Below are 16,089 nucleotides of genomic sequence, written 5' to 3'. Positions count from 1 at the left end.
ATACAATATGTTCAGTGGTGAAAATTACTAGTAATTCTAAATTTCTTCATCTGTTCCATTCTTTCACTAGAAAAATACATTGGAAAAGCTAATCTCAACACCAAGAAATGAAATAATAACTGTTCAGTTCCGCTACTGAAGTACTTACCAGTAAATATCATTTAAAAAACATAATACTCCACTTTCATTTTTTAAAATCCTAAGAACAATCCTAAAATTTTATGATATGAGAATATGGTATGAGTAAACTGAAAATCATCCTCACTCTCCAATACAGTTTTTCTTTTTTAAAATGTGGTAAAAATTAGGTGAAAGAAATGATCCCCAAATTGCCTAGTCACCCAAGTTTTAGAGAGGAGTTAAATCTATATGCCTGAGAAGCACCTGGGTGGCTCAGTTGGTTAAGCATCCAGCTCTTGGTTTTGGCTCAGGTCATGATCTCATGGGTCATGGGATCAAGCCGAGTCAGGATCCGCGCTCAGTGGGGAGTACACTTGAAGATTCTCACCCTCTGCCCCTCCCCGCCTCGTGCATGCTCTCTCTCAAATAAATCTTTTTTTAAAATAAGTAAACTTTATTTATTTATTTTTAAAGACTTTATTTGATTATTTGACAGAGAGAGACACAGCGAGAGAGGGAACATAAGCAAGGGGAGTGGGAGAGGGAGAAGCAGGCTTCCTGCGGAGCAGACAGCCCGATGTGGGGCTGGATTCCAGGACCCTGGGATCATGACCTGAGCCGAAGGCAGACGCTTAATGACTGAGCCACCCAGGCACTCCTCAAATAAATAAATCTTAAAAAAAAAAACCCAAATATATGCCTAAGATTCTTCTACATAACCAGTAAAACCACCCAATAAACAGATCATGTTTTTTTAAACACACTTCTATGACTACACCACAGTCCTAAAGAAGTTCATCACTTAGTTGAGAAAACAAGACAGACACACATGGAAAGTCAAACAGCTCTGCAGGGTGGTATGTGTATGACACAGCACCAAACAACAGTTACACAGAACATATTAGAGGAGGAGGTTAGAGGGTTTATTTCAATGATCCAGGCAAGAGACAGGGATAGTTTGGAAACATGAGTTCTAGTTCAAACTCTGTGACTGACCAGACTTATGATTTCTATATATTTAATGAATGCTTCTAAATTTAAGCAGGGAAGGGGAGAGAGATGGTATAAATGACCGTTAGGGGTTCTTTAGCTCTAATATTCCATGATTCTAGCTTATTAAGGTGGTCACTGTAGAAATAAAAATGTCCAAGCAGAAGCAAAAAATGATGTGAAGACAGAGTAATGGGAAATGTGTGGTGTGGGAAGAATAAATACTGATTCCCATACTTTAAGTTTGGAAAGCTGACTGAATGATGGCCTAAATGGTAGAAACAGGAAAGTCAAAATAGTGGAAGCAGGATTTTAAACTACTGGCACTCACCGACAATAACCAGTACATCCTTTTCAAAGACAATTATAGTGTTGCAGCTATCAAATTTTAAAATTAATTTCAGCTCCACCTCTTCCCCTTCTGGAATTATTCAGTCCAAAAGCTGTTCAATGGGTTCAAGCAGAGCAGATATATATGCTGAGGAAAAGAGAGCAGCAGAGACAGCCCACTTTAAGATGCCAGAACCTGAGTAGGTTAAAGAAGGTCTTGCCAGGGGAGAGCAAATAGGCAGAAAGTGCCAGAGCCCAAATGGAATAAGAAATAGTCTAGGTGGGGAAAACAGTCCAAGCATGGCATCAGAGCCCAAGAGTGATGAAAAAGCTATCACGCAGAGCAGTGATCCAGAACAAGGTGGTGAAGCCCAGTGGGTGAGGAGAGTATCCCTGAAGGGGCAGCTCAGCATGGGGTGGAGAGGCCTAAGTATTGCGAGGAGAGTATTCCTTTTAAGAGAATGGCCTGCTTTGGCCAAACAAGGTTAGAAGGGTGTGTAGGCTCTGTAGGACAGACAGCCCAGCACAGAATGTTGGCACACTCTCAGTGGGGTGAAGATGAATTCTGCACAGGAGAGGTAGAAGCTGTAGTGACCAGAGGCTATATGCCTGGGTTAATTAAATATGTATATAAAGCTCAATGTGATATATTTAACAAAACTTAGGATGTATTTTAAGAAGTTTACATACCTTATAAACTGACTCCAACTCCAACTCCGTCTTAGACCCACTCAAACTGGGTGATGAAGCAAGAATCTCTGGTTCTCGGACACTCTTCTCTTCATCACTTATCTAAAAGGAAATATATTTTATACTGTTTAAAAAATTAAAGTTCTTAGGGGTGCCTGGGTGGCTCAGTCCTTAAGCATCTGCCTTCGGCTCAGGTCATGATCCCAGGGTTCTGGGATCGAGCCCCGCATCGGGCTCCCAGCCTGCTTCTCCCTCTCCCTCTCCCTCTCCCACTCCCCCTGCTTGTGTTCCCTCTCTGTGTCTCTGTCAAATAAATAAATAAAATCTTAAAAAAAAAAAAAAAGAAAGAAAGAAAGCCAAAATATCAAAGAAAATTTAAATTCAATATACTTTCAAATTTCTACTCTGCCAATTTCTGAGGGCATATACCAAAAGAACAATAAACAAAAAAAGTAAAAAGCGTTATAATAGGAAAGAAATTACAATAAAAACTCAGGTTAAACACAGATTTAAAATAGTCTATGGGAGAATAGTCTAATTGGGAGCATAATCCCAATTCAAGGGTTATGCTAATTTATTAAAATATATATTTGCAGTTAAAAGTGGTTTAACTATTTCTCAATTTTCTAGCCATACAAAACAACTTCAAATTTAAAACACCAGCTTTTCTAGGAACAACTGTAGATCTACTATCTCAGACTGATTATGTCTTTAAAAATAAAAAGATTGATCTGACTAGATAAAAATTTCAAAATTCTACAGAGAAAAATAAAAGATCTGTAAATGAAGATAAAATATAAACCAAACACTGAGGGGAATATTTATATCATTTAACATCCAGGTTACTCTCAATAAACCCCTAGGTAGTAGGAGGACATAAGTACTAGTAATCTAAAAGCAAAACACAGACGATAATCACATAAGTAACAACAATAAAAGGAAATTAAAATTCCACTCTTTTATAATTGTCAAGATAATCAGCCTTTATAGCTTTCCTGATCACTTTTACAGTAATCTATGTTGGTTAGGATTGGCTAGGTTATGGTTCAGTAACAAAGAATTTAAAAATTTTAGTGGCTTAACAAAAAATGGTATTTCCTGCTTTTCTGCATGTTTGTGAGGGGTGGCAGGGAGCAGCAATGCTTCACTACCAGTGGTTCCCACCAAACAACCAGATGGCTTAGGGAGACTCCAATCTCCTGCATGATAGGCGGAAGGAACATGAATGGCAAACTGGTTCTTCCTAAGAGTTATGCAGGTCAATTCCACTCACATTTCATTGACAAAAGCATATCACATAAGCACACTATCTTCAAAGGAGCAGGGAAGTATAATTCTACTACCTGCCCAGAAAGAAGAGAACCCAAATTTACTGGTGAACAGTATCAGTGATTACTGCAATCCATTCTTCTAGTCACCAATTTACAGTTCACTCAACTTATGCTACAAAATACATTCACTCCTATCACAAGTAAGACAATCTAAAAGTTCTATACAGTAATGGCATTAATCTCAAAGTTCAACATACATGGGTGATGCTTGGTAGTCCCTATATTAGAAGAGGATAAAGCTTCTCTTGTTAAAGACAAAGTATCTACCCTCTCCACTTACACACACACACACACAACACCCTCCCCATACATACTGAATAAAACGTGCTAGAAACAGGGGCAGAATAACCATAGTAAACATTCCTATTTAGAAAGGGGAAGATGGGAAACCTGGGCGGCTCAGTCAGTTAAGTGTCCCATCATTGATTTTGGCTCAGGTCATGATCTCAGGGTCCTGAGATTGAGCCCCACATCAGGTTCTGCGCTGAGCATGGAGCCTGCTTAAGATTCTCTCTCTCTCTCTCTCCGCCCCCACCGCTGCCCCCTGCCCCTTTGTAAGCATACACTCTCTCTAAAAAAAGAAAAGGAGGGGGTGAAGAATGGGGAGGGGAGTAAATTAAAATAATGCAGTATTAGTTTATACCTATTAAAATGCAAAAATTCCAAACATTTAGAGAACACAGTGTATGCAGGGCACTTTGACAATACGTATCAAAAAGCCTTAAAAGCAAGCAGACCCTAACAATTTTAATTCCAGCATTAGTCTGAAGTAAATAATGGGAGAAATACATATACAGGAACAATTTCTTTTAATCACAATGTTATTTACAATAAGGAAAAAAAAAAAACCAATGTCCCAAAACAGGTATGTGGGTAAATAAATTTCAGTAGAACTTTATGTTTCAGTAAAGCAAGCTATATTATTCAGATCACCGTCTCACAAAAATCGAAGAAATAACAATGAAAAAAATTTTTAAAGCATCTTCTTTAGGGGAACCTGGGTGGCTCAGTTGGTTAAGCATCTGCCTTCAGCTCAGGTCATGATCCCAGGGTCCTGGGATCGAGCCCCACAACGAGCTCTCTAATCAATAGAGAGCCTGCTTCTCCCTCTCCCTCTGCCCCTCCCCCTGCTCATGCTCGCTCTCAATCTCTTTCTCTCAAATAAATAAAATCTTTTAATAAGTAAATAAAAGCATCTTCTTTATTTTTTTTTAAAAGATTTTTTATTTATTTATTTGAGAGAGAGGATGAGAGGAGAGAGAGAGCACATGAGAGGGGGGAGGGTCAGAGGGAGAAGCAGACTCCCTGCCGAGCAGGGAGCCCGATGCGGGACTCGATCCCGGGACTCCAGGATCATGACCTGAGCCGAAGGCAGTCGCTTAACCAACTGAGCCACCCAGGCGCCCTAAAAGCATCTTCTTTAAAGCACAGATTAATATATATATAAACTCAGGCTCAAATGAAAGTGGAGTATCTAACAAGAGATCCTCCTGCTCAAATGCCATCAGTGAAATCCCAAGCCTTGAACTTGTTTTAAGGTGGTCCCTGAATCAAATATCCCAGACATTTGGCAGAAGCAAACTCTAATCCTCTATGAAGAAAAGCACATTGTGGTATGCCTCAAAGGATTCCTGCAAACTCATCTTCAAATACAATGTCAAACATACTGTATTTTATAACAACGCTCACAATAAAACATCACTTCATAAGTAACAACGAGAATACGACTCAAAGTATATAGATAATAACTATATTAATATGTGTAGAGAAATAAAAGACAAATGTGATGATAGCTGGGGCTCCTGGGTGGCTCAGTTGATTGAGCGACTGCCTTCGGCTAGGGTCATAGTTTGGGGTCCTGGGATCAAGCCCCACCTCAGGCTCCCTGCTCAGCGGGGAGTCTGCTTCTCTCTCTCTCTCTCTGCCCCCTCTGCCCCTTTCCCCTGCTCGTTCTCTCTCTAATAAGATCTTTAAAAAAAATGTGATGATAGCTGTATGAATGGGAAACTATAAAAAGTAATTTGTGAAAGAGATTCCAGAAACAGACAAAAAATTCAAGAACAGAAATTAAAAACTCAGTAGAATCATCAAGAAACGCCTTACGTTGCAGTAACTGTGGACTAGGTGATTTAGACCAATCCATCTGCATCAAAGTTCTCATAGGTTTAAGACTCACAGGTCAGTCCTGTCACTGAAAGCCTACTTTTATATTTGCTAATTCTGGGAAAGTAGCTTCATGGAGACCCTGCCAAAAGTGGTAACTATGCCCTACTCTCTAGGACACTGAAGGACTTAGGTGGGTGTCAACCAGAAGTTTATCAGCCTTCATACGGATCTGCAGCCTAGTATCTAATTATCTAGTGGGCGAGGGACCTCAGATTTTGGATTTACATTAAAAATTATCCTGAACCAGCACTTCCTACAGGCCATAAACAAATGGATATAGCTGTGTTAAAATAACACTGTATTTATAGACTCTGAAGCTTACATTTCTTATAAGAATTTTCCTTTGATAAGAAATGGTATTCTTTTAATTTTTTGCAACTACTTAAAAATGTAAAAATCAATCTTCACTCACAGGTTATGCAAAAACAGAGAGCAGAGAGAATCTGGCCCATGGGCCAAATGAGCCCTACCCTAGAGCAATGGATTTCAAGAGGTACAATTATAATCATCTAGAAGGTTTGTTAAGATACATATGGCTGCACCCCACTCCTAGAGCTTCTGATTCATAATCTCTGGGGCAGGTCCCAAAAATTACATCTCTAAGAAGTTCCCCAGTGATGGGGATATTCCAGTTCTCAGACCACTGCCCTAGAGAAGCATACAAAGAAACATGAACAAGTATTATTCATATAATCATGAAGCAACATTATTCATAACAGCCAAAACTAAAAACCCAAAAATTCATCAAAGGCATAGTATATCCATATACAGACTACGGCATAGCAACAAAAATAAACAACTTCACATGATATGCGTTAAGTCTTAAAAACATATTAAGCAAAATAATACATACAAAATAAAACATACCTCATTGTTACATTTATATAAAGTTTTGTCTTAATAAGGAAAATTATACTGTTTAGGAATGAATACTCAGGTGGTCAACTCAAAGGAAAAAAGGTAAGGAAATGATAACCATAAAGTCAGACTTCAGTGGTTTCCTCTAGGAAAAAGAAGACAATTGGTTGAGAAAGAACACAAGGAAAAGTTTGAAGACTAATAGCAATGCTTTATTCCTGTATCACAGACTTAATAATAATCCACTAAACTGTATGTTTTGTTGGATATATTTTCTGGATATGTGTTATACTTCTTACTTTTTAAAACATTTTTTAAAAAGTGAAACAAAAGCGAAACGTGTTATATGAAATATAATACAGTCAGTAAAATTCTTTTTAAAGTTATGAATACTTATGATTACTGTTACAGAAAGATATGCATGAAATTGTTAGGTATAAGTAAATTAATACAATTAGGTGAGGACAAATTAAAATAAACCATTAAGAGATTCCATGTCTGTGTTTGTGCACAAGTTTATGTGTGAGGGTAAAGTTTAGACCAAAGTAAAACTGTGTAACTCTGGATAAAGGGACTAGAGATCATTTTTATTTTCTTCCTTATACTTGCACATATTTTATTAAATTCATTCCTTATGTATTTCATGAATGTTACTGTAATGGTGTTTTTTATTCCAATTTCTAATTTTTCACTGCTTTCTTGCATATCCTTTTTACTTTGTTCTTTTACTTCAAAATTAAAGAACCTGTTGCCTAGGGATGCCTGGGTGGCTCAGTCGGTTAAACGTTTGTCTTCGGCTCAGGTCATGCTCCCAGCGTCCTGGGATCGAGTCCTGCATCAGGATCCCTGCTCAGTGGGGAGTCTGCTTCTCCCTCTCTCTCTGCCTGCCGCTCCCCCTGCCTGTGGGATTCTCTCTCTCTTTTTGACAAATACATAAATAAAATCTTTAAAATATATATATAAATGATTTTTAAAAAATAAACTATTGGCTAGCTTAAGTATTAAAGTGATACTATAGAATCACCACTTTAGGCATGCCTAATGATTTCCATATTTACCCAAATCTGTTGAGTCTAAGACTAATGCTGCTTAACTACTAATACTAGTTAAGCTTTTCTTTCTCTTTATTTCCCTGAAAGGTAAAAATCCAGCATATTTTTGAAAACTTCCTTCAAAGGAAATCTTACCTAGAAGAATATTATGTTGCAGAAATTAGAAAAAAAACACACTCTGGTTGAAGTGAGGCTGGGCCCAAAGCATACCCATCCAACCCACCATCACTCCATCCCTGCCCTTCTGTGGCCCGTTTTTAAAGAGCACAGGCAGAAAGAGCCTACAAAATACTTAAGTAATTGCACAAACTGCCTATGAAAAGAATGATGGCACTACTACTGAAACAGAATCACTGGCTGGTGGACAGTTATCTCATCACTGTGTAATGGCTTAAAATGTTTACTCACAGGTGTTATATGAAATCGAAATACAGCAGAGAGAAAGGCAGTCTAGGTGTGTCCACCAGATTTTTTTTTTTTTAAGATTTTATTTATTTGACAGAGAGAGAATGTGAGAGAGGGAACACAAGCAGGGGGAGTGGGAGAGGGAGAAGCAGGCTTCCCGCGGAGCAGGGAGCCCAATGCAGGACTCGATCCCAGGACCCTGAGATCATGACCTGAGCCGAAGGCAGACGCTTAATGACTGAGCCACCCAGGAGCCCCTGTCCACCAGATTATTAAAAAGCCAATGGAGGCTGAGATCTAAGCATACCATCTACTAGTTACACTAGTTAATATTATTTCATTTAATCATACCAACAACCCTACCATGTAGATATTATCTTAATTTTACAGCTAATTAATAGAAATAGAAATGAAATTGGATTTCCAATTAAAAACTGACACTAAAGTTCACAAGACCATGCAGTCTCCAAATAAAATAAACAAAATACTACCCTGCAAGAGTTCGACAAACATGTAACATCAAGAGAAAGTCATCAATTAAGATTTTCACTGCAATTCTTTTTTAGTAATGAACAGGATAAAAATACAGAAACTAAAAATGTAATACAACTAGATGTCATGATAAGTCTTATAGGTAAAAATTTTAAAGGGTGTCACAGCCCAAATTATATATAATCTACACTCATTCTACAGTGTTTTAAGTTGAGGCTTAGCAATAGCACATATTTTCCTAAGAGCTAACACCAGATTATTCTGCTTCAGCATTTTTCTTCATATATGCCTCTGTTTAACTGACTATCTACCTTTTCCTCTGCACTCCATAAGGAAAATCCTTTGAAACTCAAATGCACAACCAGATACACACCACAGAGAATCTGAGCAAAGGCAACTATATTTTAGACCAGTTTTAGAGTCAAACTGTAATTCTCAAACAGCAACTGATAAAGTAAGAAACTGATCAGGGAGATACGATGAAAGGGGAAGAAATCTTAACGTCTTCATCAAAGTTTTATTTTTTAAGTGAATTTACAACTGGAAATATAAAAAGATAAATTCAAAATAAAAATGGATTTTGAATTTGCCTAATGAACACTTACTTGAATTTAAATAAAATTCTAATATACAGGCCTGTTCCCCTCACCATTAATGAAGGCAATCATAACTGACTGCATATACTGTTTTTTACCAAAATAGTTTTGACTGAATCAGCTGACAAAACTGAAGTTCAGGTATGTTAATCCACCAGGGCCCTTTTATAATCACTGATTACAGCAACAAAGAAATAGGTATCTTTGAACATACAGATGTTTTTCCTAAGACTCTTTTGGGTTCTAACTAAACAAATCCCACAGCAATATATAATGCTAGTACTTCTCCACGGTAATACAGTATCTCCCCCTTTCCGAAACTCAGCTCAAATATTTGTATTAACAATACCACAGGTATTTACAAGCAATTAACTGCTTACCTAATAAATATCAGGGAAGTAGTAGAAGCATACATCACCTTAATGGTCATACAACACAGTAAGTTATAAGACATACTTGTTCAAATAGTCTTTTGCCTTAGAAAGAGTCAAGACTAACCTTTTTTTATTCAAAAGTTTTTGGAATAAAAACTAGAGTACTAAAGAATGTAATAAAGGGGCACCTGGCTAGCTCAGTCAGTAGAACATGCTACTCTTGATCTCGGGGTCATGAGTTCAAGCCCCACATTGGGTGTAGAGCTTACTTAAAAAAAGAACGTAATTAGATTTTCTTTCATTGAAATGTACCTCCCAGGGGCGCCTGGGTGGCACAGTCAGTTAAGCGTCTGATTCTTGGTTTCGGCTGAGGTCATGATCTCGGGGTCATGAGATTGAGCTCTACCTTGGGCCCTGCGCTCAGCATGGAGTCTGCTTGAGATTCATTCCCCTTTCTCTCCCTCCCCCTCTGCTCCTCCCCATGCTCACGCTCACACACACTCTACTTAAATAAAATCTTTTAAAAAAATTTTTAATTAAAAAAAAAGTACCCTCCCAAAAAAAAAAAAAAATTGCCTACTCTTGCTTAGATTAGAAATAATGAATAAAATTCTAAGGAATTCAATGTGTTTCTAAATCATTCACCCAAAGTAACCAGGTGCATTCCAAAACACACGGCACTCTATCTAAAATTCATGTCATTGCTTATGTTACAGCCTTTCAGTAAATACGGTTTTTCCTTGGTGAATTAAAAAGTTCATCCATTTGTCACACACATTCTAAATCTTCATTTATCAATTTAGTTATAACCAAAATTTAAATGGCCAAAGTAAGAAAATTCTCACCGAAAAATATAGGATGATTTTACAAAACTTTATTAATTAGTATAAACTGCTACTGACTTATTTCAAATATCTAAAATAGGTTCCCCTGGGTGGCTCAGTTGGTTAAGCGGCTGCCTTCAGCTCAGGTTGTGATCCCAGAGTCCAGGGATTGAGCCCCGCATCATGCTCTCTGCTCAGCCTGCATCTCCCTCTCCCTCTGCCTGCAGCTCTGTCTACTTGTTCTCACTCTCTCAAATAAATAAAATCTTAAAAAAAAAACCCAAATATCTAAAATAACCTTTGAGTATTCTCAACATCTTCCTGAAAAGAGGTATATAAGCAAACTGTTCTAAATGGAATCACATTTCCTCAGTAACTTCCATTACTATTCCAGAGATGCTCAACCTTCACTCTGATTTCAATTAGCAAAGGCCCTGGACATTTGAGCTTTGAAGCTCTTCTCTTTCCACCACTACTCACAATTCCCCACAGCTCAATATCTATAATCCATACCCAGTCACCAAACAGTCAGTACCTCTATGTTTCAAATGGCATATGGTATAATGGTATATATCTTTTTGTCAAGCAAAAATTACTGGGCTTTAACAGTTTGTGTAGAGCTTTATTTCTATATTTTATAATTATACTGTTTTACATGCTGTCTTACTAACAATTAAGGATTTGGGCTTTGTGTAACCTTCTCTTTTTTTTTTTTTTTTAAAGATTTTATTTATTTATTTGAGAGAGAAAGTGAGAGAGAGAGAGAGAGAGCACAAGAGGGGGGAGCGGGAGAGGGAGAAGCAGACTCCCTGCCGAGCAGGGAGCCCGATGTGGGACTCGATCCAGGGACTCCAGGATCATGACCTGAGCCGAAGGCAGTCGCTTAACCAACTGAGCCACCCAGGCACCCTGGGTAACCTTCTCTTTTTGATATTGTCCATCAAACCAGGAACTGGGAGAGCAGTTTCGCTCTGCCAGCACACCTAAGAGGAGATTAAAACAGAGCTCTGGTGAGGCAAACGTTCCACAGAGTAAATAAGTAAGAGGCTGTCTGTGTAGACTGCATTGCTATTCACCCTAGGCAGACCCCCTCACTGAGAGAGGGTTGTACATCCCCTACCTGCTGGACTCATGCATTGCCATGTGACTTGCTTTGGCCAATGAAATCTAAGTGACATGTGTCACACCCAAGCAAAAACTTTATAAGCATGTGGTTTACCCAATTCTCTCCTCCCACTGCCACAGCAACTGGTGAAATTTCAGATAATGGCTGATCAATCAATCTGAGTCACAGCATCAATATGACACAGAGCAGGGCCAAATATGCACCACAAGAGACACAGAGCATGAACAAGAAACAAACCTTTTTAGTAGTCACTGAGATTTAGGGATCATTTGTTACCACTGTGTAACCTATCCTGACTAGCAGAGTGATCGCTATGCTCTTTGGATCCCACATTTTGATCAATAAAATATTTGGAGCACATACTTCTACTACATGTATTTTTATAAATTATGTACATTACTGTACATTATGTACTCATAACATTCCTTACCCCCCACTCCAAAATGTAAAAGGAATGAGATTAAAACTGTATAAATTGAATTATTTCCTTCCTACACTCCCAAATGATCATCTTAAGCACACCACTTTGGAATCACTAGTCTATTACAATGGCCTCTAAAGTAAAGATATAAATAAGGCTCCCAGAGATTTTGTCTATAAACTTCACATCAACAATATTCAATCATGTTTCTAAATAGTTGGCCAGAAGTTTTCTACTTGCATCCACACAGCTTTCTCTCTCAGACCCTGGTCCTTAAATAAGGATGTACATCAGATTTGCAGTGGAGCTTTTCAAAATTACAGATTCCTGGTGCCTCCGAGACCTCAGAATGAAGCCTAGGTGTATAATGAATCTAAAGATTCATTAGTGATTTTGATGCATATCACCAGTCTAAAGAGTAAGTCCCAGGAAAGAATCCTTCCTTTTTTTTTTGATTTTATTTTTAAGTAATCTCTACAGCCAACATGGGTCTCAAACTCACAGACCTGAGATCAAGAGTCAGTCACATGTTCTACCAGTCGACTGAGCCAGTCAGGCACCTCAAGAATCCTCTTTTCTAAAATAAATCTATCACATCCTGGAAATACCACTATCAGTTCTAACATTTGATTTTTTTATGTAGAATTCTTTCTAAAAACACTAAGAACTATGTACCAAGCACCATTTCCAGAAGATGGGATCCAGCTACAAATAAGCAAAACAAAACTGCTCTCATGAAGCTTACATTTTAATGAGACAGACAATACACAATAAACAAGAAATTATCAGGCAGCCATCTACGATGAAAATAAAACAAAATGACGCGCTATGGATGGATGGATTTATACTTTCGGTTGCATGGTCAATTAGTCTCTGAAGAAATGACATTTAAATGAAAACAAGTCAACCATGCAAAACCTGTGGCAAGAGTATCTCAACCAGAGGAAAGAACTAGTGCAAAGGTCCTCACAGGTTGTTTTACCAGGGAGGAAAAGGATGGAGCAAGAGAAAGAAGGCCGATGGAGAGCAGTGACAGGCAGGGTGGCGTGAGAGGTGCTGAGAGGCAGACAGAGCCCTCAGACCAGGGTGAGATAGACTTTATAATAAGAACAATGCATTAAACAGACGTGTGAAGCACAGGAAAGTCAAGATCTGATTTACACTGTGATTTTTTTTAAGACGATTCTTGTGCTGAACAGAGAAGGAATGGTAAGAGGGATCAGAGTGGAAGAAAGGGAACTACTTGGGGAAAAGATGATGGTGGCCTAAACCAGAGAAGCACTGGGACGAAAAACAAGTGGACAGATTTGGAATATATTTTGGAGTAGAACAGATGGACAGATTGTTAATGAAGAGGATGAAGAAAAAGACTCCTAGGTTTGGAGTTTTAGCCACTGGGCAGATGGTGATGCCATTTACTGACTGTTTTTCTTGATCCTCATTATCCACTGTTATTTATGTTTTACTTCGATACAGATCTGTCCTATGTGTCTTGTTGCAAGTCACCTCAACTCCTTTGTGGAAAGGGGCATGACATCAATACATGTAAATAAATGATTTAAAGTATTAGTTTTTCTGAAAATGAAACACACCTGCACTAGCAGATAAAAAGACATGTTAACAATTCCAACAATATTAATACAATTAAATTAATAGAAAGACTGTTTAAAATATCCAGTGTACAATGAAACAATTAAGAATCATTTCTTTTACAATGAAATAAAAATTTGTGGCTAAAACAAGTAGTGAAGGCAAACATCCTGGTTTTTAATATTGCTATCACTATTTCCTTTTTTTTTTTTTCCTTAATTTATTTGAGAGAGAGAGAGCACGAGCTGGGGGGAGGAGCAGTAGGAGAGGGAGAAGCAGACTCCCCACTGAGCAGGGAGCCCGATGCGGGGCTTGATCCCAGGACCCTGAGATCATGACCTGAGCCAAAGGCAGACGCTTAACCGATTAAGCCACCCAGGTGCCCCAGTACTGCTATCACTATTTCTAATAAATATCGTTCTATATTGGTAGTAAGTATTGTGATCTATAAAGGGCACTGTGTTTCTCAAATGCACTGTGACCTATTATTAATCTTACTGTGGGGTTTAAAAATGGCTGCAAATTCTTTGACATTCCCATTAAGCTCTACCCATTAAGAACTGAGATCTGTCTTCCCTTTGATCTGGGCTGGACTAAGACTGCTTTGACTAACAATATGGCACGAGTGATGCCATGCTAGTCCCATGCCTGACCTTTGAAAGGACTGACAGCTTCTGCCTTGTTCTCTTAAAGTCCTGGGTCACCAAAGAAGTCTAACGTCCTTGCTTTCAGGATCACATGAAGAGGATCCCCACAGAGTCCAGCCTTCTACAGGTCCTCACTTCAGTACTGAGCATGTGAGTAAAGCTGCCTTGGACCTACACCAGACTAGTTGCCAACCAAGTAACCCCAAGTGATATCATGTGGATCAGAAAAATCGCGCTGTGGAGAGCCCAGTATGAATCCCTGCCCCTCAAAATTGTGAAATATTATAAACTGGTTATTGTTTTAGAGTTTGGTTTTGGTTTTAAGTTTTGATATTAGGTTTTAGAATTGTTATTTTAGACTTGGGGGTAGTTGTTACATACTAATAAATAACCAGAACACTTATCAACCTAAAATAAAAGTTAGTTTAAAACATGTTTTCTATTGGGCGCCTGGGTGGCTCAGTTGGTTGAGCGACTGCCTTCGGCTCAGGTCATGATCCTGGAGTCCCGGGATCGAGTCCCGCATCGGGCTCCCTGCTCAGCGGGGAGTCTGCTTCTCCCTCTCCCACTCCCCGTTTGTGTTCCCTCTCTCGCTGTGTCTTTCTCTGTCAAATAAATAAAATCTTTAAAAAAAAAAAAAAATGTTTTCTATTTATAATCCAATTCTTTTTTTTTTGTACTTTATTATGTTTTAGCAATCTCTACACCAAATGTGAGGCTCAAACTCACAACTCTGAGATCAAGAGTTACATGCTCTTCCAACTGAGCCAACCAGGCACCCCTACAATCCAATTCTTAAAACATACTTTCTGCATTTAATTGTATAAATGAGAGCCATATAATAGGAAAAAAATGAAAAATAAATTGTTAATAATCAGTACATTTTTAGGAATTTTTAGGAAACAGAGAAAACAGGAAATAAAAAAATAAAATAAAAAAAGGAAATAATTATCACTGTGTTAGTTAACCAAAATTGATAGCATGGTATGTTATGTCACTTACAAATTCTTTGTCATTTATAATCATTCGAAACATTCAGTTAGAAAGCAAACAATAATTTAATACCCTGAGATTCTAATTAATATGTTGATATCTCAGTAATTCTGCCTAGCTGATCAATGTAAAAATCAATCGTCTGGTTACTTAATTACTGCTCTTTTTTTTAATAACATAGGCACATTTTAAATATACTAAAATTTATACTAGAGAGAAAGATTAATTCCTTATACATATGCTCATTTCTTCTCTTCTACATGAAAACCTTTCTCTATCCCCCCCACCCCACCCCACCAAACTGGGTGATTTATACAAGAATTCTTCAAAGTCTCCTAAATAAATCAAAACAGCAGTAATTCCTGAGCTGGACATAAGAGGACCAGAAACTTACTATCTGCCAGATACGTTCCACCCCATCCCACCCCATCACACAAATATTTCTTCAGCATCTCCTATGAGCCAAGTACAGAGCCAAGAGATAACACAGCTACCTTATAAATTAACTGTATTATTTAACCATAGCAAAACCTTATAAAAGAAGAGAAGTTGACTCTACTAACAATTAAATCTGAAAGCAGCAGCTACCCACAAGAGGAAAGAGCCTGGTTTCTGGCATGCAGTGGAAGAGTGAAAGGTCTGTAAGGGCCTCAATGTCCCCCAAGCCCGATGCTTAGCCTTGCTTACATGAGTGAGAGATGGGCAGAATGAAAGGAAGCACACTCATTAAAGTGGAAGAGAGCCAACAGGTGATCCATCCCGGGAACCTATTTTCAGAACCCACCTCAGACTGTCTACTCAGACAACTGTAGATAAACTGAGTTGCAAGTGACCAACAGCACTGCTAGGGCATTGGCTTTAGCTGAAGCTTACAGAACAGCACTGCACAGGGTAGACAGGCAGCATTTTTTTTTAAAAGATTTATTTATTTATTTTAGAGAGACAGAGAGCGCGCGCCCACAGTGGTGAGGGGCAGAGGGAAAGGAAGAGAGAATCTAAGCAGACTCCACGCTGAGTGCGGAACCTGATGTAGGGCTTGATCTCACCACCCTGAGATCATGACCTGAGCCAAAACTAAGAGTAG

General features: G+C 38.4%; 1 protein-coding gene across 1 annotated transcript in view; it reads right to left on the bottom strand.

The window, feature by feature from the left end:
* PRIM2 (DNA primase subunit 2) overlaps positions 1-16,089 on the bottom strand; it is a 258,314-nt gene that overhangs the window by 235,887 nt on the left and 6,338 nt on the right. Inside the window, exons 2-3 of the mRNA XM_081827578.1 lie at positions 6,223-6,275; positions 2,131-2,232 (exon numbers count right to left, since the gene is read on the bottom strand). Of these exons, the coding sequence (XP_081683704.1) occupies positions 2,131-2,232; positions 6,223-6,275 (155 nt within the window). The remainder of the gene's footprint in view (positions 1-2,130; positions 2,233-6,222; positions 6,276-16,089) is intronic.

This window comes from Leptonychotes weddellii, chromosome 8 (assembly GCF_054177405.1).
Source record: "Leptonychotes weddellii isolate Sample4059 chromosome 8, ASM5417740v2, whole genome shotgun sequence".
Taxonomy (NCBI): domain Eukaryota; kingdom Metazoa; phylum Chordata; class Mammalia; order Carnivora; family Phocidae; genus Leptonychotes; species Leptonychotes weddellii.
This window is presented reverse-complemented; position numbering and strand designations above follow the sequence as displayed.